Source organism: Zootoca vivipara, chromosome 12, assembly GCF_965207765.1.
Source record: "Zootoca vivipara chromosome 12, rZooViv2.hap1.1, whole genome shotgun sequence".
In the NCBI taxonomy this organism is placed as follows: Eukaryota; Metazoa; Chordata; class Lepidosauria; order Squamata; family Lacertidae; genus Zootoca; species Zootoca vivipara.
This window is the reverse complement of record NC_142595.1, coordinates 38,704,115-38,730,261: the sequence shown is the minus strand read 5'-3', so window position 1 is coordinate 38,730,261 and position 26,147 is coordinate 38,704,115. Positions and strand designations below refer to the sequence as shown.

The window sequence follows — 26,147 nt, the reverse complement described above, 5'->3', positions numbered from 1 at the left end:
TATAAAGGGATGATGCACTGATGACAAAAGACAGCCAACACTCTTGAATGGAAGGGTAGCAGGATGAAGATCACCTGGAGGAAATACTGGGGGAGATGGGGTAGGGTGCTATTTTATGCCAAGATCCTTGTTTTGTCAGAAGTAATTCCTGTACAGCAGGAGCCCACTGCAATGTTAATTATTAGCTGCCTCCTTACCACTGCTGCCTCTTTTGTTTCTTGTTTGGTACAGCAGCATCATTGCTTATTAATTGACCTCTTGATTGTTCTGTAATAATTCAGTTCCTGATCCAAACAGCGTGGTGTCGTCGTCCCCACCCCCCAATTTCCCTTCATACTGTATTTTTCTTATTTTTATTTCAGAGGGAAACAGGGCTATTACAAAAATAAAAACAATCAGTGTACCAGTAATTCCAGACCCCTGCTGAAAGGAACTGGGGCTATTCATCAAGAATGCTCCTGTGGCACTAAACAGAAAGCATTGGAAAGAGCACAAGCTGCGAAGAGGATGCTTTAAACTCAAGGCACAGCAGTTCTTAAAGGCCTTGCAGTGCTTTGCCAGCCAAACAGCAGAGCAAACTGGTCCTTTTTTGTTGTTGTTGGCACCTGATCTGTCTCAAGAGACAATGGAGTGGGCCTCCGGGGATGAAGTCAAACCATTGTATTAGCAGCATCAAAGTGACCTCCCCGGAGCATAAGTCTGGGCAGTATGTATGGAGGTCCTGGGCTGCCCAGACAACAAGACCACCTCTTGGCCTCACTGATGTGGTCCAAAGGAAAACACAGCAAGATGTTTGGCACCAGCTTGGCAGCAGGAGTTGCTGGAAGGAGGAATACAAGGTGCCGTCTAACTGTTTTAGGGACTCCTCTCTGGATTAGTGTTGGGTTTACTCCTCAGCCTTTTCTTCTCCTAAAGCTATATCCCACAAGGCAGTGGAGGTTTAGGATCAGAGTTTTCCTTCTCCTAAATGGGCTACCTTCCCAGGTTGATGAGTCCCATCTGCCCCTCACATCCCTCCACAGCACATGAAGAAACCGCCTTCCTGACAACAGGACCCACTGCTAGTCTCATCCTCTCCATCCGCTGGACTGGAGCCTGTCTTTGCATGCAAAGAAAAGTAAACTGGTACTGCAGCTGCAAATTTTAAGTGGAACAATAATCACTCGCTATTAGGTCTGGGGAAAACAACACAGAAAACGCTGGGATGCAATGGCTCGGTGAGGCCGTTGTCTGAATTTTGTATAAAAGGTGAGCGAGGTGAACAAAAGGTACCAATTTCAGACAGAACAGCTAGTGTGGAATATGTGGGCTACTTTTTGGGGAAAGGGAGCTACTGTGGGAACAGGTTATGCCTCTCAGCCCCCAGGTCAGTCCTCTATGCTGCAGGTGTGGGTGATGAATACTCCCCTGGACAGCAGGATTAGGCCCAAGGCAAGGTCCACGATTCCCTGGCAACCCTCACCTTGGTAGTGCTTGGTGGCCAAGCTAGTGCTGAAGCAGATGCTGAGGTCGACCACCAGATTCTTCCAGGTGCTGGCATCACCCAGACACTCCACATCTTCCCGTGGGATTTCCTTGGGCGAGGAGTGCACCTTTGTCACCACGGTAATGATGGGTCTGGAGCTGCAGGAACCGGAGACGGCAACTTGGGTTGTTGTTTTATTTAAAAGAAATGTTTATGTCCTGGCTTTGCCACCCCACCCCACCCCCCCGAGGTGAGGACGGTCATTAGATTTGGAGCAAGGGGTCACCAGCATGCTAATGATGAACCCCCGCCAGCTCTATTTCTCTACAACATCTGAGTCAAGGTAGATGGTGCATGTCCTAAACTGGTACCTGGATGGGGGTAAATAAATTGCAAATGAATTCAGTGGGGAATGAGCCCTATCTTCCTCTTAGAGCAACAATTAACCATCAATTCCTCTTCCTAGGGAACTCTGATAATTGTAGCTTTGTGAGGGGAATTGTTGTTGTTGTTGTTTAGTCGTTTAGTCGTGTCCAACTCTTCGTGACCCCATGGACCATAGCACGCCAGGCACTCCTGTCTTGCACTGCCTCCCGCAGTGAAAGGGGAATAGGAGTCTCCTAACAAATCTCAGCACCCTTAACAAACTACATTTCCCAGGATTCTCTGGCTCTGACATGGTGTTAGGCTGAAGGCAACAGGTTGCCTCTGACAGAAAATGAAAAATCTTAACTGATTACTGTTTGGATGCCCCAGCCACAACCTCATTAGACTCCCCAGCTGCCCTCTGGGAGAGCACAAGCACTCACCGAAGCACCACAACCTTCCCCAGAGCCCCCACTGCAATGTCGGTGAGGCCATCTCCGTTGAGGTCTCTCTGTCCATGGATAGACTGTCCAAAGAAGACCAAGCCAGGAGAAACGCTGGCTCCTGAAATTCTCTGTGGGGGAGAAATGCTACTGGCTTAGAATGATGCAGAGAGGCAACGTGACCATTCAGGAGGACGAACAGATCAAGTACAGGCCAAAAGAAATGGCGCTTCTTCCTGCAACTTAATGGCTGGTGCTAATTTGTATGAGTTTTTGGCATCAGCTAAAGCAGGGCTGGGAGAACTTGGATCTCCCCCACCCTGCACAGCTGAAGTCTGACAGTTTAATAACCTGGCATTGCGATATGCCAAATGGCATACTGTGATCGACAGGTGGGAAAATTCAAAGAGGCTTCCCCACCCCAACCCTTAAGGCTCCCAAGGTTCCACACTCTTTCCCCTCCCAATTAAAAACAGGGGCACATGTTGCTGTTGTGTGTGCGCACATAGCCACACCCTCCCCCCAAATTTTATTTCTAGAATGTGAACCTTTAAGAATTACCCCACCTCCATGGTTCTGTGCAAGTCCCTGTTGTGAGCCAGACTCAGAGCATGTAGTGAAAGTAGGAGGAAGGCTCCTTGGTGGGCAGAGGAGCATTTCATTACTGACATTCCTTCATTTCCTGTAGTGGTTCTCTCACCCTCACAGCACATGAGCATGCCAGTTAGTGCTGTAGCCCTATTTTGTTACCTGGCTGTACTGCATCTGCAGGGTCTTCTCGTGTCCATTGTAGATGTAGACAGCTCCTCTCTCATTGTCTTCCAAGGGGGCTCCAATGGCCACATCCATCAGTCCATCCCCACTGATATCTGACAGCTCTGTGATGGCTGCTCCAAACCTGCCCAAGGGGTATCCTGGATCCCCAGTCAGCTCCCCCTGGCGAACAAGAGTACCCTGGAAAGAGAGGTGCCCTTGAAAGGCTGCTGTCTTTCGAAACCACTGATTCTGTGACACAACACGGGATTCCTGCATGGGTGCACAGGACACACACAGCTCTGCTCACCTGCTTCCAGGTGTACACGTAAACCCGACCCCCTTTCATCTCTGTGAAATACTGAGGGGCTCCAACAAGGAGGAGGTCTGTTTCCCTATCGCCATCTACGTCCACAGAGCAGAGCACTGCCCCAAAATATGATCCGATCTGCAAAAGAAAGATTTAAACATCCAGGGTGAAAGGGGTGGAGATGTGCTTTATAATACTTAAGATTTATACAGCCCATTCAAAGCACTTTATTTGCATTCTCTAGCTGCAATCCTTTCAACAACCCTGTAAGGGAAGTCAGTATTATCATCCTCAAACATACACACATATTGCAGAGCAGGGGCCTTAGAGCCTGAGCCTGAGCCTGCGCGCTGCTTGCCTAAGGCCAACTAGTGACCTAGGTGGCTCTCCCCATATGACCCAACCCAGACCATGTGACCATCACCTGAGGCTCTTCTGTGTGTGCGTCCTCCATGAGAGGTCCGGAGGGTGGCAACACGAGAATAGGCTTTTTCTGTAGTGGCTCCCTATTAGTATAATGCTCTCCCCAAGGTGGTTCGTCTGGCACCTTCATTATATACCTTTAGGCACCAGGTGAAGATGTTCCTCTTCAACTAGGCGTTTGGCTGATTAATATTCTACAGGTTTTTTAATGTGTTTGTGGGAGGGGGAGGGGTTTTGTCTAAACCAGGCATTCCCAAACTTCAGCCCTCCAGATGTTTTGGACTACAATTCCCATAATCCCTGACCACTGGTCCTCTTAGCTAGGGATCATGGGAGTTGTAGGCCAAAACAACTGGAGGGCCGCAGTTTGGGGATGCCTGGCCTAAACTATTTATTTTGTGCTTTTATCCTATATTTTTATCCTATGAACTGCCCTAAGATCTTTGGATGAAGGGCAGTATATTTTTTAATTCTTTATAACAACAACAACAACAACAACAACAACAACAACAACAACAGAAATGCACTTGCTGCTACTTAGCTGACATATAAGGTTCAAGGTGCTGCTATTTGGTGTATAAAGCCCTATGCAGCTTGGAACCAAAATATTATTGGAACTAATATATTCTCTCTTCCCCCCCATCCCAGCCGTCACTCTCTCTCACACACACAATTTCCAATCATTGTGTATTGCAGGATGGGATATCCTGCAAATACCATCCAGCCTTTAGTGTGGCAGCTGCTACCCTTTGGCTCTCACTGCCACTGGGGCTGTGAAGACATTACTGGCTTAAAACATAACCAAGTTGTTCTTTTTCTCAATTCAGGCTGAGGTTGCTTTGGGAAGAAGAAGAAGAAGAGTTTGGATTTGATATCCCGCTTGAAACTACCCGAAGGAGTCTCAAAGCGGCTAACAATCTCCTTTCCCTTCCTCCCACCCACCCAACAGACACCCTGTGAGGTGGATGGGGCTGAAAGTGTGAATAGCCCCAGGGCCGTCTCAAGCATGTCAGGCGCCCTGGCGCGGAGATCGCTCCGGCGCCCCCACCCTGGGGGCGGGCGCAGAGCACAGCACGGCTTCCACATGGCTTTGCCGCGTGACACCCCCCTGCCGGCCCGGGGCCCTGGCGCCCCGCACCACCCAGCCTACCCCTAGAGCCGGCCCTGAATAGCCCAAGGTCACCCAGCAGCTGGATGTGGAGGAGCGGACACGCAAACCCGGTTCTCCAGATTACGAGTCTTACCCAGCATACAGATTGTGGCTAATGCATGTACACCAGCGGGAGAAGCACAAGGGGCGCAGGGTGTGTATACATAGCCTCATCAGCTCTGCAAAATGAAGGGACTCTTTTGGTCCTACTGGGGGGCCACAATCATCCTTTTGCCTCATTCCAGGCATCAAAGTTGACCGGAATGTCCAGACCCTCCCAACTCTAAGAGCCCTGTTTTCTTCACCTGCTGCCCTGGAATGTCCTGCTTTAATGTCCAATTGGTTGTGCTGGAGTTGACCTCAAATATGAGGACTCTTCCCACATGTTGATATCGAGGGGCACCAGCAGCATAGAGCGCTCTCTGTTGATGCTGTAGAAATTTCAGTGCATACCCTGAAAAGAAAAGAACAATCAGGTGGAGATACCAAAGGAAAAGAAGGTGTAGACTAGGGGCATTTCTACACAACACACACACTTTGCCCTGTGTTTTGCAACACAGAGATCTAGAAACTTGCTAAGAACTCTCAGAAACTTAAGTTCAGAGCAAGCCCAGCATCTCTAACACACACCCAGCTCCGGATGGTCAAGTCTTGCTTTCAATGTGCAAAAAAGCAATGAAGCTTTCTCCCCCCATCAGATCCATGAATCTTGTGGAAGATGGGGGAAATCAAGCTTCTTTAGGCCCCCTGTGATCAGAGAGGGGGCCAAGGGCCTCAGAGGAAAAGGAACCTGTTGTCAAAAGCCACCCCGCCCCCCAGTTGAGGCCAAAAGGCGCTCAAAGTCTGCCCCACCCAACCCACTTCCTCACAACAAAACAATTACTTATGTATTCCTTTGTCCCTTCCTCCTCCATTTGCCCAAGATCCTCTTGGCTTTATGTTAATTTGAGATTAACCCTTAGGTATCTGTAAAAGCCTGAGGCATCCTACTATTATGGGTTGTGTGTGTGTGTGTGTGTGTGTGTGTGTGTGTGTCAGTCTGTGGCACAGTTCAATGGGAGAGTTGCTGCTGTGAGCCCCTCCACCCTTCCCACGAATTGTATATACATGTAAATAAAGTCATATATCTTAAAGACACCACAGTCTCCACTGACCTTCATTCCAAGGAGACCAAACCCTGGGTAAATGCTGGGAACCTCTGGAGTCTCTTACTGCTTGGCGATTGGGGTGGTGCGTAAAACTGCACTGGCGTGCTAGTTACGCTGTCGCCATTGTAACTGCATTTCACGTTTCTGCTCTTAATGGATAATTTTACAAATACCAAAACCCACAATTGTCTACAACGGGGAGGGGAAATCTCTGGCCCCCACAGGCTTAATTAGGCCTGGCAGGAGCCCTAATTTGGCCCATGCGGCAGTCCCCACCCCCAAACCCCGCTCTCCTGCCCTGCTCCATCACATGTGACATCAGCCGGGAGGCATGTGAAGGCGTAGCCTTCACTTTCATGTGTGTTCCAATAAGAAACGCACTTAGAAGGCACCGCTGGAAGGTTGGCTGCCAACTCTACGTAGGAAAAATAACTGTCCATAGGAAAGATAGCTATATGCAGCCCCAAAACCCCACACAACACATTTGTGCTCAGTACACAGAGCTGGAAAATAAAGGCCCAGTTAATGGGGGAGATGGTGCAGAGGCCTAGACAAGGAAGGCCTTCTCTACTCACCCAAGTAGGCGCCTTCCATCTCCTTCCTGACTGAGGGGGTCGTGATGAATTTTTCGCCGGCCCAACCCTTCTGCTGTTCTAGCAGGCCCCCTGCCCAGTTGTCAGCACCCACAGCACCCAAGACCACCCGGCCCTGCCATAGGGGGAGAGAGACACGGAGAGAAAAAGGAAGAAAGAAACAATTTCATAATCAATGCTTAGGACACACGTTTTCAGCAAGGCTTCCAAGCAGAGATTATTATTTTTTATCCCATTCATCATCTGTACTGGAATTAGCATATGCCGCTGTTTTTATTTGTTAATATATAAGCAACTGTTTTATTTTATGCTTTTTAACATATTGAAAAATGGTTTTGAGGTGCTTTGCAGGAAGCCATTCAGAAATGGAAATGGAACCGGACATCACCCTGCAGGCTGCAATCCCTACATGCATTTGCCAGGGAGTGATCTCCCAATGAGCTCGGTAGGACCTACTTCTGAGCAGGTACATACAAAAAGAGTTCTTTTATTTGTTCCAGAAGTTTATGCTCCACTTTTCAAAGCAGATTGCCACCAAGAGGCACTGCGTTCCACAATTCTTGCTCACCTGGGATATGTCCGCACTGAGTCCACTCGATGACAACTCCAGGTGGAATGAGCCAGTATCACTGGTACCTGTAATGTAAACAGATTGGATGGGGTAAGTGGGGGGGAGGGGAGAGAGAGATGCCTTTGTATAAACCTCCCACTGCAGAAGGGGCTGAGATTCAGCTGCTTCAACTGAGGCCCTGTCCACAATTCTGCTTGTCCCATTCTTTCTAAGAACAGGTTTCCCCTTTCTCCCCCTGCTTCCCCCCATAAAATCCACTCTTTAGTGCTAAATCAGTACAAACAGCAATCCGCCAAACCCCCACAAATGGCCATTTCTTCCAATTCAGCACTAAACTGTGGGTTTTCCTGGGGGAAAGTGGCAGGGCAAATGGAAGTGTGGATGAGCCCTGAGAAAATACAACTATGGGGTACAGGAAACTGAGTGGTGGAGTTGTGAACATGTGACCAAATTTAGTAGATAATGACTGAACTTCACCATCACTGCATGCAGATGGGGAGTGTGGCCCTCTGAGCATGTTCAGAGTGCACTCACCTTACTGCCAGGTGACCTCAGCAAGTGCGCAAGCAAAATGAGTTTACAGGGTGGCTTCTAGTTCAGAAGGTCCATCTGTCTTTTCATGGGACCACCTGAACCAATCCCTTAGGGCAGGCATCCCCAAACTGCGGCCCTCCAGATGTTTTGGCCTACAACTCCCATGATCCCTAGCTAACAGGACCAGTGGTCGGGGAAGATGGGAATTGTAGTCCAAAACATCTGGGGGGCCAAAGTTTGGGGATGCCTCCCTTAGGGTATGTGCTCGACAGCTGTACCACGGGGGGGGGGGGGGGCAAGAGACAGTGCCGGGTATACACACAAGCAAAGTAAGTTACAGGTAGGTAGCCATGTTGGTATCTGAAGAAGTGTGCGTGCACACGAATGCTCATACCAAAATAAAAAACTTAGTTGGTCTTTAAGGTGCTGCTGGAAGGAATTTTTTTTTAATTTTGTTTCGACAAGCAAAGTAAATTACAGTTCAGAGCCTCAGATATGTGGCCTCTGAATATCAAAAAAAAACAAAAAAATCTGAATTTCAAGTTGTACATAATTGGTTAAAAGTAAAAGAGTAAAACACATTTCTTTTTGGTAATGCTATAGAGCCTTTTAAATTTGATACAGGGCCGCAGCGTGTCTTAATCTGGCCTTGCCCACAAAAGTTCCAGATTGACCAGTACTTTGCTGGTGACCTTTGGGTGCTTGTTAAGATATCGTTTCGAATGACAGGATTCCCTACCATTCCCTCTTCTCCATCTCATCCCATCCCACCCCACCACACCCAACCCAATAAGTGAATAATGCATGAACCCAAATAAACACCTTCAATCGCATAGATCTTAGACTGGAGGTCGTTGAAACTGCCTCTGAGCTCCTCAAAACTGGCCAGCACCTTCAAAAACTGGTCTGTGGGTTCTGAGGCAATTTTCCGGAGCTTATCCTGAGCTTCTTCAGTGTTAAAATAATGCCCAATCTGGAGAGACAAGAAAGGACCAGATGAGGCAGGCCAAGGTAAGACTTGGCAGTGGGGTTTCTATACAGATGTCCGCCCCGCACCCCCCCCCCAACGTACGCGTGATCAACTCACACGCGGTCGCATATACATGCAGCGCTGGGAATTAAATAATTCAATTCAAATGCGGAAATTATGGGAATGTGACGGAGAGTCCTTGGGACTGGTGAGGAGACCCTCCCCGGAGCCTGAACAGGGCGTCAGTGAGGGTAGAGGAAGCCCCAAATAGCCTGGAGGCACAGTGAGGCTCTGTTTGCGCTGCTCAGCCTAACAGCTGATGCGTGGGGTAGCGCAGCCGCCACAGCCGCTTTCCTGTACCTCCTCCAGCCTCCTGCCAGCTGTTTTCTGTTTGGGCCTTGGAGAACTTAAGCACTATCCTGCAAGGCTGAGACACAACTCCTAGGTACTTTACCCCAATGGCAAGGCGTAAGATGCCCCTTTTCTTGGCAGAGGCTATGACCCCATTGTCATTATCTGTGGCAACTCCATCGGTGATGATGATGATCACTTTGTTTGATCCTTTCCGCATGCCGCGCTCAGGAACGAAAACTTGATCCCTGCCATCAGTAAACAAGGGAATAGTTACTTTCTGGACCAAGGCAAATCCTTTGAAAACATGGATTCCCAAACTGTGGTCAATGGCATGTCCACATTAAGTATTCATATTGATTTTTAACTGTGCTGTTGGTGCTGCTTTTATTTATAAGGAATTTTTACTGATTTTCAACAAGGTATAAGCAAAACACAGAGTTTCCCCTGCTTCCTTCCAACTCCCTCCAGAACAGAAGATTAATTTCTCAAATTTTGCCACAAGCTTGCTTGTGGGTGCCAGTCATCAGAATATTCATTTGACTGGTGTATAAAGCTTCTTTTATTTCTCACGCTGCACTGTACAGTACTACAATTTGAATCTTATGGAATCAGAATGCAGGAAAAGGTGGGCATATTGGGTGACTTACACCCAGGCCTCTTTTTATAAAAGTCAAAAGCAGTCCCCACCCTCCAAACCGAAGACAGTGTTCTGAGAACACACTGCAAACACCAAGAACATAAAACAGGGATAAGCCCTGAGAATGCAAATAGACCGAATTTAAAATATTCGTTTAGTTTAAAATTTCCCTTAATGATTAGCACTAATATAAGCCAGGCCTCTCTTGAGTTTTGCTTTGTTTTGCCGCTAGCACAAATAAAGCTACCCTGCCTACAGCAGCCACCAGCCATCTTGTTTTATAATCCTCTGGCTGTCCTTGTAAGGAGGCCTGAAGGGAAAGAATACACTTAATCCTTGGTGAATTATATAAAGGACAGTATAAAATATAGTGCATGGCATCTTCTGCTTGGCCTGTTCTGCATTCGCAAAAATGTTCCTTTACTTGCCTACTATAAAGTCTACCAGCCAAACAGTCAATAGGCATAGTCTGAAATATAAGCTGGGTAAAAGCATGCCCCACAGCAGGAATAAGGTTGATTTCTGCATGCATTTTGTTTATGGCTACAAAGAATAAAATCTGAAGCTGATTTGTGGTGGCACTTCTCTGATACTGCTATGCCTTATGATGGTATACTCTACAACCGATGGCTTCTGCTCACTGTCGTGATAGAGCTGGGGGGGGCTAGGCTCCAAGGCAGGTTCTTAGTCTATGTATCTCTTGTCAAAGTCCACGTAATCCCATGATCTGTTAGAGCCCACTCCCTCCTTCCCAAAGGGCCCCATTCCCGACTTTGCCACCCACTGAAAGCAACGCTACTCACACCACACATCTGATGGCCTTGAAGGTGTTCGTAATGCCTTTCATATGTCTCACTCCTTTCAAGAGTGCTTGAGGGTTGGGATTTCTGGTATAATCATTGAAATCAAACTCAATTTTGGGTGAGCTCGAAAACTGCACAGCAGCAAACTGGAAGGGGAGAGCAGAAAGAGTGCATCATTGTGGCAAAACAGTAATGCAAAACAAGCTAACCCTTTTTGCCCAGGCTGAAGGTGTACTACTAAGGACCACAGACATCAACCTGGTTCACACATAACACTGAACCATGGTTCGCTTAAGACATTGCTTGTTTAACAAACCACAACTGTGAGTTGTTCCACAGTTGATCAAACAAAACTATGGCTCACTTCTCCAAAGTTTGCTTTGTTTTTCCAGCTGCTCAAAACCCTGGGCTGTGACCCTCTGATGTCTGACAAGTATATCTTACATTTACAGTGCTGTTGCGTAGTCCGTCCATCACACCAATCATAAATTCCGTAATGTTGCTGAAATCCCTAGTTTTCATGCTTTCTGACCCGTCAAAGAGAAACACCAGATCTACATTCCCTTTCAAGCACTCTGTGGGATGAATGAGGAGATTGGTTATAGTCTAGATGGAAAGATGGGCAAGGAAGGAATGGTTTATTAAACTATGGGAACTGGCAACTTCAAGTAAAATTACCTGGATGTTTTGGGTTCAACCAGTGAAAAAGAAAATAAATTGATTACAGGCAAGAATGGGCAATGTTTAAAGCATAGCTGTCAAGTTCTCCCCTTTTTTAAGGGAAATTCCCTTATGCTGAATAGGCTTCCTTGCGAGAAAAGGGAAAACTTGACAGCTATGGTTTAAAGAACTACTGTTTCAAAGTTGGTTGGTTATATCTTGTTACAATTTTATAATATATGAATATGATTCTTCGTAAACAGAATATTATAACTATATAAATAAAATGTCCCAATTAATACCTTCTCCCTATTAGCTATATTAAATACAAGTTGGTTTTCCTTTTTCCCTCTTTATTGTTTATGCATTGATACTCCGGATTTAGAGTAGTATTTAAAATTTATCCATAACCTCATGGTATTTGTAAAGAGTGTGATTCTTTGTTTGCTTGTTTCCATTTCAATACTTGCATTTTCAATGTATTGGCATATGCATATCTATGTACAAGCAAACAACCAAGCAAATAAACATGAGGGAAGTTGCAAATAAGTGTTGGGACTCTGGCTTGCCTGGGAAGAGAGCTGGCAATTGGGTGAGGAGATTTCCTGTGTTCAAACAGGAATATTAAGAAACAAAAAACAAGAAACAAAAAACTGTTTCTTAAGGAAAGGCTAGGAAAAGGTTGAGATATTGTTTCACTTTTTAACCTAGCTCTTCTCATACCCTCCAACTCCCGGTAAGAAAAATCCGGGATCAGCAGCGGCGCGGCACCGGAAGTCGCTTCTACGCATGTCTGGACATGCGTAGAAGCAACTTTCGGTGCCGGAGCTGCCCAATCTCCGGCGCCCAGACATGGGCATGTCTCCGGCATGTCCAGACATGCGCAGAAGGAGCCTCCCTGGCAGGTAGGATATCCGGGGGATTTACAGGATTTTTCTGTATTCGGTATAACAGTGGGAAACGGGTTTAAATACGGGGGTTTCCCATGAAAAACGGGAAACTTGGCAGCTATGGCTCTTCTCTGGAAGGAACTTTGCAAGTTGCATTCCCAAGAAACAATGCTCACATTTTAGAAGTTGTTTCCAACTTGTGCACTGCATCCTCCCCCACTGTGAGATCTGCCCAGGGTGAAGGGACATTTCCTCCTTACTTTGGTATCCGGTCTTTATGCTCTCTGGGTTGCGCAGTTTGGCATCAAACAGATAGCAGATCCCGCTCAGGTAAAGATTTTTGTCACAATGCTCTGCAAGTCCCGGCCCACAAGCCTGCAGGGGAGGAAGTTTCAAGTAACAGGTGAAAAATATATATTAAAAAGGGTAAGTGATTAGATAGCATTACATAGGGACAAGGAAAGTTCTGGAACAAGGGAAGTCCATGGCTGGATGAATGGAGAAGGGAGGTTCTGGAACTCTCCGGAAGTAACCAAATAGAGCAGAACTTTGTGGCCACCAAAGATAGATAGCGCCACCAAGAGTGAAGGGGTTTCCCAGGCGGAAGATTATGGACAGCAGAGCTGAAGTCTGAGCTGACTCCCAGAGAAATTATCCTACACAGGCCTTAAGTGACACAAGCAGGAGTTGCATAAAAGCACTTCCTAGTGGATTGTGCAATGAGGTCTGCAATTTGGGGTTTGCGCCTAAGACACCAAAATGTCTCTGGGGCAACCCTGGTCTCCTTTGGGAGGGATGTTAATTTAATAAAACAGTCAGGATTCTTGAGACTCTCATCATAAGAGTCAAATGAATCTTGGAAACACAGGGCTCTACTCAACTAACATTGTTCCTCAGAGTAGGCTCACTAAAATGAATTGCCATGACTAGTTTGGGTCGATTAAATTTAACGGGCCGACTCTGAATAAAAGTGAGTTGAATACAACCCAGAGGGGCTCTGTGCCCAGTTTATGCTGCTCAAATTCACACACACACCCCTCCAAGCAATTCCAGTCCAGACTCACAATCATCTTCGACCCTTGCACGTCGCTTGCCAGAGTCATGCCAAGGTGGGACACCCCGGAGCCCCCTGCAAAGAGACATTAAGGTCAGATGGATCCGTGCCAAATGAGACACACTCAATGTAGACCCTGCAGATCTGTAGCCATTCCCCCTGCCCCCGAGATAGCTGCACAGGCCTAAAAGCCAGCCAGGCCTCCCCACACCAAAGCAAAATGGCCGCCGTTTGAACAGGCCACCAGGGATAGTTAGGGAATATCCCTAGAACCGCCTCTGACATGAAGATTCTGGAGCGTTTCCTCAATTCTTGTGTCAAGTTGTGGAAGCTCACTGCGGACTTTCTATTCAGGGTCTGCAACAGGGGTGGGGAAACCTCATGGTTGGGTGCCAAATGTAGCGCCCAAGCTACTCTTTCTGACCCTCAGGAGGACTCTCCTCAGGCCACAACCGCTCCTCAGCCACACCTCCTACTGGCCCTGCTCCACATCCGACTTGAGCTTTTTTGCCTGGCTGGAATATGCCCTTCAACTCTGACCTGGCCTCATGCTTGCCTGTATGGTGGGTGGAGAGGGAAGGTAAAACGCACATTAATCCCTCTGGGAAGTTGCCTAAATGGGCCTGCATCCTAGTGCCCCACAACTCACCGTCAAGCGGGACGTTTTCACATGTGTCGCTCTGCATGTTACACTGGTATACTTTGCCTGTGGAGTTCTGCTCACCGGGGGCTCCTACAATGATCCTGACAAGAATGAATAGCAGGTGTTATGTAAAGATTTAACCTTTAAGCCGCAATTCCCAAATTATGCCTTTAAAGGCAGAAATCAGGTAGACAAAGTTTGTTTTTTCTGGGGTGGCAATGAAACAATGCAGGGAAGCTGCGCCATCTGAATTTCTGCCTGCCACACACAGCTCTTAGGTAGGCTCCTATCCATTAAAAAGGGGGGCAGCCCTTCCCTTCCCACCCACCCCCTGCTACAACTTTTCATTCTCACTTCTTGAAAAACACTGTGTAAAAGATAAAGCAGAGTTCAATAAAAAAAGGGGAAACAGGTTGGGAGTGCCCCTCCTCAAAAAAAACCCCAACGAAACCAAACAGGATGTGAACTTTCTACTCAAGTCACAGAATACAAATCCAGAATAGTGAAAGAGGCAGTCACATGTAGGGGATTCCTCTTTTCCCAGGCAAAAATGTTGTAGTGTGTTTGTGCCGTGCTGTCAGTGGGGGTTTCTCACTTTGGGCAACTGGGGCACTGCCCTAGAAGAATCCTGTGCCCCCTCGGTCCTCCACAATGCTTCCATGTTCAGCTGCAGAGAGTGGAGGCTCCACTCTCCAGCTTTCCCCCATCAATATTCTCAAATCAGCCAATCCGCTCTTTTAAATTCCTAGCCAAAAGCAAACTATCGCTGTAGCCGGAGTACCACCTACTGTCTCCGTGGAAGAAACAGAGCAAACGCATCAGTACAATATGTGATATGCTACCATTTTGCTAGGACATCTGGTCCCCAAGAACTTAAATTTTTTGCCTCCGCACTCTATTTTCCCAGTTTAGGTAGTTGTGACACTTGAATATACATAGGGAAGCAATTCAAATCGACAGAGGGGACAGGGCAACGGCATAGCCAATCGCAATGCTTTAAAATTCCTTCCCTCCAATAAAAAAGGTTTCACACAAGGGTGTCCTAAAGTGGGGAATGCCTTTCGCTAAGAGACCAGCTTAGGCAATACCTGAAATTTCCAATTGTGTGGACATAGACTGCGTTACTATATAATTTAGTTACCGGGGACACCAGACTTAGTTGCATCTGGGTGGTACAAGGCGTTTCTTGCTACTTATCACAGATAGACAATTAAGTTTTTGTTCGGCTTCCTGACAGATTCCTTCCTTTAAGCAAGTGTTCTACAACCTTAGGTCCCCAGGTGTTTGTTATGACTACAACTCCCATAATCCCCAGACAGCTTAGTCAATGGTCAGAGATGATGGGAGTTGTAGTCCAACAACATATAAGGGGGACCCAGGGTTGAATAGTGCAAGGCACCCACAGCTCCAACTTCTCTTTTGTCTTTCACAACAGCTTGATATTTGGACATTTAGCAGATGAAGCTTCCTGCTATTGGGATTTTTGTCTGGCAGGTGTTTAAAGCATTAAAAAAACCTATGCAGGGGGTGGGACGTGAACTGTAACCACTCATTTCCCACAGTTAGGAGAAACTCAATACAGTGGTACCTCAGGTTAAGTACTTAATTGGTTCTGGAAGCCCATACTTAGCCTGAAGCGAACTTTCCCATTGAAAGTAATGGAAAGTGGATTAATCCGTTCCAGGCAATGAAAAACACCCCCTAAAACAGCAATTTAACACGAATTTTACTGTCTAACAAGACCATTGATCCAATAATCAATGTACTCTACTATAAAATAATCAATGTACTGTACTATAAAATAATCAATGTACTGTACTATAAAATAAATAAGACAGTATTGTAGATGAAAAAAATTAACATTTACAATGGTACCTCGGGTTACGTACTTAATTGGTTCCAGGGTGCCATTCGCACCCCGTAAAGTACTTAACCTGAGCAGCGATAGCGCGTGTGCTGATAGAGTGCTTTTGCGCACGCGCGAAGCACGTGCGCATGCAGCGGAGCCCAGAAGGAAATAATTCCGGGTCCGCGGAGTACTTAACCTGAAAGTACTCAACCTGAAGCGTGCTTAACCTGAGGTATGACTGTACAAAAATCCTTCACACACATCCCCTGGCATGTGGACTGGGGGGTTACCTAGTGTCAGGGCCTTCTCCAAACTGCAGGACCTGATATCCAAACTGCTTGCTGACATTGGAGGAGAACAGGGCTACTGGAGAGGTGTCAATATTGTCTCCCAGCGATGGCGATGGATCTGTGGAAAGAGGAGGTGCCATGTTTACTCGGAGTGGATGGAGTAAGAAGAAGCAGGCCAGAAGTGGTCATCTTGTCATTTCCTAGGCCTAGATTGTTCCTGTGCCATAGATAGCAGTTTGATTTGAATAAATCAGAAGGCAAAGTATTTCATGGCATGGAGATAAACATTGTTACCTACCGGGTAGTAATATCAGCAGGCCATGCACTTGTTGAATGCACAAGAGCAAAGCAGAGTTGGTCAACTAGGCAACCCTAAACCACAGTTCAATTTCCTCCACAGGTCTGTGGGAAGAAGAGGTTGCACAACTGAAGTGGGTTTTGGGCTCTTGTGCAATAAACCCATTTATTATTGAGGTAAGGGAAGCAACAATAAAGTGCACTGGGAAGTGTGGAATGACAGTGAGGTCATACAACTTGTGGAAACAAATCAGAATGAATGCTCAATAAACAGCAATTCTCCATGCAATTTTTGTGCAAACAAATCAAGACAAATTCTTTTAAAAAACAACAGGTTATCTGGAAGATGGAGTCAATTCTAAGCTTGACAACCTGACTGAGTCCATCAGACAGCAGCTGAATACACTGCAAGAAAAAGCTAGGCCCCTTCTGCACTATACATTTAAAGCAGTATCGTACAACTTTAAAGAGTTAGGGCTACCCCCAAAGAACCATGGGAACGGTGATCTGTTGAGGAGTTGAGGGGGCTGGGAACGGTGATCTGTTGAGAAGTGAGGAGATCCCTGTTCCCCTCACAGAATTCCCTTGGGAGAGAGATTGATGGTTAAACCACTCTGAGACTTACAGTTCTGCAATGGGAGAATAGAACCTCTCAGAACCCTTAACAAACTACAGTTCCCAGGATTCTTAGGGGGGGGGCACCATGACTGTTTAAAGTGGTATGATACTGCTTCAACTGCATAGTGCAGATGGGGCCCTAGATACAACAGGGCAGCCACAAGGACATTTAATTCCTTTCCATTCCCATTTTTTAATTCCTTTCCATTCCCATTTGTTTTCCATTTGTTTCCCACTTCTGCTCCATTCACAAACTGAGCAGGAAGCGGTGGCCTATTTTTATCTGAAATGGAATGTGTCTGAGAAAGGTGGAAGCTCAACTGCGGAGCATTTGCTTTGCATGTACACGGTCTCAGGCATCATCCGATAAGGCTGAGAGAGACTCCCTACCTGAAACCTTGGAAGACTGCTGCCAGTCAGTATAATACTGAGATAGGTGTACCAATGGTCTGCCTGTGTGTACAGCAGCACGCTCTCTCTCTCTCTCTCTCTCTCTCTCTCTCTCTCTAGCCAAATCCTGCCCTCCCCTCCACACTGCTTTTTGTGTGTTTTTTAATTAAAAATATGCAAAAAATATGCACCCCACTCGGGTTGTGCCTTCCTTTTAAAAAGTGAATAAAATCAAGAATAAACACAGCTCCCTTCTTACATTCATTTTGATTATAAAACCAAACGGGACTTCAAATGAATGAATTCATTTACTTCTCAACCAGGCCATTCATTTCTCATTCCTTTCTTTTGAGATGAAAAACTGAAACAGCCTGTACCAGGTCGCAGAAAGGTTACGGGTGTTGGAGTTGGTATATGCAAATATGTCTGGTTAGCCTTTATCTTTTCTGTCGAAAGTTAGGCGAAACCGAACCTTTTGAAAAAGGAATAGAATGTGTGAAAATGTCACACTATTTGCATGGAAAACACGGAAGTTACAAGCAGGAGAAGAGCTGCCCTCTCACTGAAAGTAATGAGAAGGAGGGTGTTTTTAAAATTGTCTTTGTGGCAAGGGCTCTTTCTAATCCACCTGGAAGCTGGCATGTGATGTCTGGCGCCTTGAAGTAGTTGTAGACTACCCAAAATGTTGCACTGTTTGCATGGAAATGGCCAAAGTCACAGGGCACAGAAATAATTTTTGTTGCTGGGGCTTCCCCGCAAATGTGAAGGGCTCCCATGTGGAAATTTTCCCTACATACTGGCTAGGTCACCTTGTGAATCTGAAGGAGGGGGTAGCCCCAGCAATGGAATAAGAACATACCACATTTACGCTCTCATGAAGAAACCAAGATTCCCAACCACAACTTTGGGTGCATCATAAAACCACAATACAAATTGAAACTAGAGATTGGCGTTTGCCCTTTTGTTGGGGCTGGTTCAATTCAAATATGCCAAAATGTCATAGTGCAGGCAGCAGCAAATTGTAGTACATACTGGAGATCACGCAGAGGTTGGCTGCATCCATGCAACAAAGGAACTTGAGCCGGCCTTACCATGAGACACAGTAAGGCAACTGCCTCAGGCAGCAGATGCTGTGCAGCGGCATTGGGAGCAGCAACCCTCCAGCAGTTTGCCCTGAGGACCCTAGCTGACCCCTTCCACTGGAAGAGCTGTGTGTGCCCCCTACACTAGGCTTCTGCCCTTAGATGCGGTGGAGGAAGCTAACTAGTCACCAATGTTGAAGCAAGATTAAACTCTCAGTCCACTGGGTTTCTGTACATGGATTGGGGATGGAGGACGTGCAGGTAGAACGCACCATCTTGTCCTCTGCCTCAGGCAGCAAAATGTCTCGGACCAGCCCTAGCAAGAAAGAAAAAAATATTATCTGGGTTTTGAAACAGCAGCTGATCCTTGAACATAACTAGATGCAAACTAATGTGGAAATGTAGAGAAGTTTTGCATCATAGGCACTGGATCCTAGAGGCCAAAGCACTTTTGGGGGGTGGGGGTGGTTCTTTTTTGAGGAGGCTGGGCCCACTCAATGTTCTGAGGACGTTCAGCTCTGCCCCCTGGCTCCTCCCGACATTGGTCACGCAACGCCAGGACATCTGTGTCGAGCCCCCTTAATCATGCTGAGAAGCTGACGCCTCTGTTTTGCATACAGAGAATTCAAGGTCCAGACTCTATCTTCTCCAACTAAAAGGATCTTGGGTAGCAGAACTAGGAAAGACCTCTGGCCAAAGCAATGGGGAACTGCTTGTACTGGGCTAGATGGATCAACAGGTCAGCTTCCTATATCCCAAAGTCACCACACTTCTTTTAAGAGCTCAGTCCAAAGCCTCGGTCCCACTGCAAAGAAGACCCCGCTCTGTAGCTTCCGACCCTTCTGTTTGAAGGTCTTAAGAGGTGGCGTGCAGGAAAAAGCGCTCTCTGATCTTATCTCTCCATCTTTCACACGGAAATTAATAGGAACTCACACTTCTTTAAAAAGACATAGCTATTTCACACTCTTTCTAATTATAAGCGAGCAGCATCATGTGGGTCCTGCAAAGGTTTCACACTCAAATATCCTTACCCTGTAGGGGGATTTTCATTTTTTGAAACCCCTCTCAGGTAGGCTTCTCTTTTTCTGTTTACTTATCAATACATTTCCCTTCATCCCAAAGAAATTGTGCGGAGGATTACAGCCTCAGAACTCTTCTAAATCACGCAACAGTCCAAATTTGGGGGTGTTTTTTTTGCATGCTAACAAAAAAACCCTGCCGCTTTCTTTGTTTACCAGCTGACTGGAATCAGGAGATATATAATGAAAGAGGAAGGATTGCCTTCAGTGTTGAAATATTTGCAGATAAAAGTGCAAAGGCTGCAGTTTGCCAGTGGCAGGGGACCTCCATACAGGGAGCCTCCGCCTCTCCTGTTGACCAGCACTGAACAGGCAGCTCCTTCTGGCGCCTGAATTATGGCGCGCCACTAAACGTAAGGTCGGGAAGAGGCGTTTCGGGGTGCCCAAACTCTTATGCTGGTCCCGTAGCAGGAAACGTCCACTCCTGGATTCTGCGAGTGACTGAGAGGTCATGTTTTCTGCTATCTCTGCACTGTAAATACTATGAATAAAACTCTTAAAGACAGAGTGGACTTGGGCATCTTTACTCAAGAGTAGCCGCAACAAAACCATTACAGCCAGGAATGGGGGCTTTAAATTTGCATCAGGATGGATCAGATTTCAATATTTCCCCTTGGCTGCAGTAGTAGCTCCCAGGTTTTGGAATGAGCAGAGCCAGTGAGAAAGTTGGTGACAAATGTTCTTCAAACAAGAAGAACCAGTAGAGTCAATTCCAAAAACATTAGAAGAGATTTTTAAAAATGGTGAAATAGCAGATCTTAAAATTAACAAAAGTAAAACCAAACTCCTGGTAAAAATATGATTGATGAGAGTAAAAATAAGTTACAAAATATATCAGGTCTAAAGATCGAAAAGAAGGTTAAGTATTTAGGTGTATGGGTTTTTTACCAATCAATACCAACTACGTAACGACGCCCCGCCCTGGGCGTGCGGCATGTTTGCTGCTCCCGGTGCCCAAGCGGCTTCCTATGCCACTGGGAAGGGCATTGCACGGAACAGAAAATGCCCATTTTCAGGTCACCACTCAGGGATCATATTCTGCAGGGTGCGGTGCCATGGGTAGAATTTGCCCAGGCAATCTAAGTCAGGGGTCACCAAACTTTTTCAGCATTGTCCCTCAAACCGGACTATTTTTTTGCAGGGGGGGGGGGGCGACAAATTCCTATGCCCCACAAATAACCCAGAGATGCATTTTAAATAAAAGTGCACATTCTACTCATGTAAAAACATGCTGATTCTCAGACCGTCCGCCGGCTGGATCCGGCCCCCAGGTCTTACTTTGCCTACCCATGATCTAAGTGATCTTACAGTACAGTGGTATCTCGGGTTACAGATGCTTCAGGTTACGGACTCCACTAAGCCAGAAATAGTACCGGTACCTCGGGTTAAGAACTTTGCTTCAGGATGAGAACAGAAATCGTGCGGCGCCGGGAGGCCCCATTAGCTAAAGTGGTACCTCAGGTTAAGAACAGTTTCAGGTTAAGAACGGACCTCCAGAACGAATTAAGTTCTTAACCAGAGGTACCACTGTACTCTTTCAGGTCATCTCCTCCCAAGTTGTTCAGTGCTGATCAGCAGCCAGTGCAGTTTCCCCAACACAGGTACGATATGCTCCACTCTGCAATCTGGCCTCCTGCGTTGATTCTCCCCCAGCTGCAGGTGTGCAAGCCTTGGGCTGTTGCACTTCTGCAAACCTTGGAGTATCCCTGAGTCAGCTCTTTCTCATGTGTGGGCGCTGCCAAGCCGGCTTCCCAGCACATCTTATTTCAAAACATATACTTCCCCTCCAAGAAACCCCAGCTAAGGGCTGCCATTCATTGTAATGCAAATCCTGAGAGCACTTAACACTAAGATTCGAGTGCCCAGAAAACAGTGTGGACTAGGCGGCTGTTATGCTTTTAATGGTCGCTGGATCTGCAGACTGCAAAAAACAACAGCAACAACAAGTGACGCTTTTCAAAGCATGGAGAGAAACGTCCTTGTCTGCTAATCTCTGCAGATAATTATTTCGGGCTAGGAAACAAACACAAAACAAGCAACTTTCTAACCACCCTAATGATCTTTTACTTATCTATCATCACAGTGTTTTCTTTCTAACAGGAGTCTTGCTAGATGTCATTTCCATTCCAAGAAAAATGACTGTTCTCTGCCTGGCAAGGCGCTCTCACAAACACAGGAGTGCCTCCCTCCCAAAAACATCCTGCAGTTTCAGGTTATTTTAGACCTTGGACTCTATGGCCTTATCGAAGAGCCCCTCTTTAGATGGTAAAGTTGTTGTTTTTTCACTTCCATAGAAACGTGGTAAGACAGCAAATGTCAGGAGGTGCCATATGCATTCAGTTCAATGGAAGCCCCCTGGACATCTGCCCCAAAGTCCTGCCCTGATGATGCCACTGCCACCCAGGAAAAGAGCCAGCAGCCTCCCTGCCTTGGCAGCAGATGTGTCTCACCTATCAGGCTGCATACACACTGTGCATTTTTAAACCACTCCTCCCTACCGCCGCCACCAGAAAATCCTGGAAACTGCAGTTTGTTAAGGGTCCTGGGAAATGTAGGTCTGCAAGAGGCAAATGATGGTCTCCAAGATTATTATTTGGGGGGCGGAGTCATCATCCATATATATAAAAATGTTCCCACTGCGTGCGTGGATGTAACACCCTTCCTCCGTAACCGCTGAACTGAATTCCAACAAATTTGGCCACAATGTCCCATGCCCATCAGGGAGGGATCTGCCGTAAAAAATTTTTCCAAAAAAGCACACCTAAAATAATGATTAAACACCAAAAAAAAAAAAGGCGCCCAAATTATACATCACCAGCAGGTCTAAAGACTCCAACAGCATCCAATAGAAAGACAGATCGCACGCTGCTGCCTCCAAAGCCGCGCCACCAGATGACATTCCACAGCAACTAACTGAAAACAGGCCTTTTGCAGCAAAAAGGCCCAACATTGCCCAGCAGACTGAATAGGCCGCGGCAGACTAGGCCACATTCCAGACTAGGCCAAGTGGAGGTAGGGGCCTGCCTGGGGGGAGATGGGGGGGCCGAATAGGGGGCAGGGATAGGTAATGGGTCAGAACAGGGTGGGGGGAAACACAGGGATGAAACCTGCCCTCTCCACAGTATCTCGCCTCTGCTTTGCAGACAAGGCCAAGTGGAGATAGGGGCTGCCTAGGTGGGGGATGGGGGGCCGAATAGGTCATAGGTTGGGACAGGGTGGGCCAAATCACAGGGATGAACTGGGGGTGGGGGGAGGAGGGACAGAATAGGGTGGGAGGAGACACAGGGATGTGCCTATATAAACATAACACACACAAAACAGGGGGACTCTGAAGGTGAGGGGAGTCTGAAGTGGGACTCTGAGGCTCCATTTAACAAACTGAGCCACCGCAACGCGTGGCAGGGTCAACTAGTGTGCTATAAATGTATGGTGCTTATGCAGCCTCGGAGAGAAATCTAAACACACACACACCATTCTGGTAAGAGGGCTACTTGCAACATTTCCTGATTCTGACCCCCTCTTTCTTCCCAGCCACATATGAAGGGCGTACCCCTGCTTTCTCACACCCTGAGGGTTGCCAGCTTCTCAAGCGGTTGTTGTAGCTGCCTCTGCCTTTAATGATGACACCTTGCTGTACAGGCAGTCGCAAAATGGTTCTCAAAGGGTGTGGAGGGCCACACTTGGTGTGGAAGGAGAGGATGGCAAGTGTGGCAAGAAGATTCAATAAACATAGTATAGTATAGTGTAGTATAGTATAGTACAGTATAGTATAGCTTGTGTGTACAGTGGTACCTCGGGTTACAGACGCTTCATGTTACAGACGCTTCAGGTTACAGACTCTGCTAACTCAGAAATAGTACCTCGGGTTAAGAACTTTGCTTCAGGATGAGAACAGAAATTGTGCTGCGGCAGTGGCGGCGCAGCGGCAGCAGGAGGCCCCATTAGCTAAAGTGGTACCTCAGGTTAAGAACAGTTTCAGGTTAAGAACGGACCTCCAGAACAAATTAAGTTCTTAACCCGAGATACCACTGTATACATATATACAGAAAGCGAGGAGGAATTAAAGAACCTTTTAATGAGGGTGAAAGAGGAGAGCGCAAAATATGGTCTGAAGCTCAACATCAAAAAAACCAAGATCATGGCCACTGGTCCCATCACCTCCTGGCAAATAGAAGGGGAAGAAATGGAGGCAGTGAGAGATTTTACTTTCTTGGGCTCCTTGATCACTGCAGATGGTGACAGCAGTCACGAAATTAAAAGACGCCTGCTTCTTGGGAGAAAAGCAATGACAAACCTAGACAGCATCTTAAAAAGCAGAGACATCACTTTGCCGACAAAGGTCCGTATAGTTAAAGCTATGGTTTTCCCAGTAGTGATGTATGGAAGTGAGAGCTGGACCATAAAGAAGGCTGATCGCCGAAGAATTGATGCTTTTGAATTATGGTGCTGGAGGAGACTCTTGAGAGTCCCATGGACTGCAAGAAGATCAAACCTATCCATTCTTAAGGAAATCAGCCCTGAGTGCTCCCTGGAAGGACAGATCGTGAAGCTGAGGCTCCAATACTTTGGCCACCTCATGAGAAGAGAAGAATCCTTGGAAAAGACCCTGATGTTGGGAAAGATTGAGGGCACTAGGAGAAGGGGACGACAGAGGACAAGATGGTTGGACAGTGTTCTCGAAGCTACGAACATGAGTTTGACCAAACTGCGGGAGGCAGTGCAAGACAGGAGTGCCTGGCGTGCTATGGTCCATGGGGTCACGAAGAGTCGGACACGACTAAACGACTAAACAACAACAACCACTGTATACATACAACAACAACATCCATGCCTCCCTTCAAGAGCATTGGCTATTCTTCTAAACTTCTCCACAACATATTGTTGTGAACAGGGTTTTTCAACTCTGACCAATATGAAAGGTCAGAAAAGTGAAGCTTCTTTGAGTTGATGAAAGTTTGCTTGTCTCAAATTAGACCGAATATAAATGAAATTTCCCGGCAGAAGCAAACTCACACCTCTCATTCAGTTTGTATACAGTGGTACCTCTGGATACGTACCTGATCCGTTCCGGGTGCCGTTCTCACCCTGAAAAGTACGTATCCGGAGTGGCGTTTCTGCGCAAAGTGCCAATAGAGCGCTTCTGCACATGCGCAAAGCGCGCAGGAAACTTCTGCGCATGCACGCGTGGTGGAACCCAGAAGCAAACGCTTCCGGGTCCGCCGTGTACTTAAGCTGAAAATACGCAACCTGAAGTGGACGCAACCAGAGGTATGACTGTATGTACTTCTGTAAGGCTTCTGTAAAATTAAATTTGGGGGAAGATTCACGTTCTTACGTAGCTGCCTTGTTTTATACTTTATGGATGCACTGTGATCATATTATAAAGTAGTTGGGTCATGCGTTGTAAATCAAGCGCTGCCGGAAGTTGTTTTCCAATGTATTTCTTATCAATGGAAAATGTGGTGCGGCATGAGCAAATTTTTATTCTGAAAGTGTGGCCCAGAGAAACTTTTTTGAAAATGTTTTATCTCCATAATGCAAACTTTGACTGCCAGTTCCTCCATATATTAATGCTGGTGGGACCTTCTGTGTGGTAAGCAAGCACTCTGCTTGCGGCTCTTTTGCACAATAAGCTGTTAAAAGTACAGGAGCAAAGGGTCGTGTGTATGTGTGTGTGTGTGTGTGTAACTTGAGTCAGCTGGAAACCATTTTTCTTCTTCTTAACCAGGGAGGAGATTTGGGGTGAGAGGTTAGATTGGAAGGATCTCTCAGTTTTGTTCCTCTGAAGTTTCTCATTTCTCAGAAATTTCTCATTTCTGAGTTTCTCATTTCTCAGAAATTCTGTTCTCCACATTTTGCAGCAATCTACTTTTTTAAAAATTCCTATGAAAATTCACCTGCATTTTAATACGGCCGTCTTCTTAGAATCAGTGGTTGTTGTTGTTGTTTGCAGTTTTGACTAATGCACTCATGTATGGACGTGATTCCCCACAATATAATGCATTTTTGCATGTTATTTTCACAAACGTCTTAATTTGTACACACGTTTTCTCCTAATATATGCATTTTTGTAAACATTTGCTTGGAGAAGCGCGTCACAACATCCAGAGAGGTGTGCACTGTGAAGGATCAATGCATTTCAGTTCTCCTACTGGGAACGTGAGAATCTGACAGGTTCGGTTTTAAATGTACTGTACCGTAAACAGAATCGAATTTCCCCACCCTTGCTGGGAGATGGCGAAGCAGTGACTAGTCAGTTTAAATTTATAGTACAATGAACTCGCAAACAGGATTTAAGCTATGAGCAACAGAAGTAATTAGACTATGATATCGTTATGATTTTGGGGACACAGGTGGCGCTGTGGTTAAACCACTGAACCTAGGGCTTGCTGATCAGAAGGTCAGCAGTTCGAATCCCTGTGACGGGGTGAGCTCCTGTTGCTTGGTCCCAGCTCCTGCCAACCTAGCAGTTCGAAAGCACATCAAAATGCAAGTAGATAAATAGGAACCGCTACAGCGGGAAGGTAAACGGCGTTTCCATGTGCTGCTCTGGTTTGCCAGAAGTGGCTTTGTCATGCTGGCCACATGACCTGGAAGCTATACGCTGGCTCCCTCGGCCAATAATGCGAGATGAGCGCGCAACCCCAGAGTCGGTCACGACTGGACCTAATGGTCAGGGGTCCCTTTACCTTTAATCGTTATGATTTAATAGAAGACAGGGTGCAGCGGAAGGGGAGAAACAACATGAAAATGGGGTCCAAAAATTAGAGAAAAG

General features: G+C 46.5%; 1 protein-coding gene across 2 annotated transcripts in view; it reads right to left on the bottom strand.

The window, feature by feature from the left end:
* The window catches only part of ITGAL (integrin subunit alpha L), a 47,300-nt gene that overhangs the window by 15,057 nt on the left and 6,096 nt on the right, over positions 1-26,147 (bottom strand). For both annotated transcript variants that reach the window (XM_035134516.3, XM_035134515.3), the window contains exons 2-16: positions 15,907-16,024; positions 13,774-13,868; positions 13,135-13,199; positions 12,331-12,445; positions 10,965-11,095; positions 10,521-10,666; positions 9,181-9,325; positions 8,579-8,729; positions 7,220-7,287; positions 6,634-6,766; positions 5,216-5,364; positions 3,338-3,475; positions 3,025-3,228; positions 2,275-2,405; positions 1,463-1,623 (exon numbers count right to left, since the gene is read on the bottom strand). In XM_035134516.3, the coding sequence (XP_034990407.3) occupies positions 1,463-1,623; positions 2,275-2,405; positions 3,025-3,228; positions 3,338-3,475; positions 5,216-5,364; positions 6,634-6,766; positions 7,220-7,287; positions 8,579-8,729; positions 9,181-9,325; positions 10,521-10,666; positions 10,965-11,095; positions 12,331-12,445; positions 13,135-13,199; positions 13,774-13,868; positions 15,907-16,024 (1,950 nt within the window). The remainder of the gene's footprint in view (positions 1-1,462; positions 1,624-2,274; positions 2,406-3,024; positions 3,229-3,337; positions 3,476-5,215; positions 5,365-6,633; positions 6,767-7,219; positions 7,288-8,578; positions 8,730-9,180; positions 9,326-10,520; positions 10,667-10,964; positions 11,096-12,330; positions 12,446-13,134; positions 13,200-13,773; positions 13,869-15,906; positions 16,025-26,147) is intronic.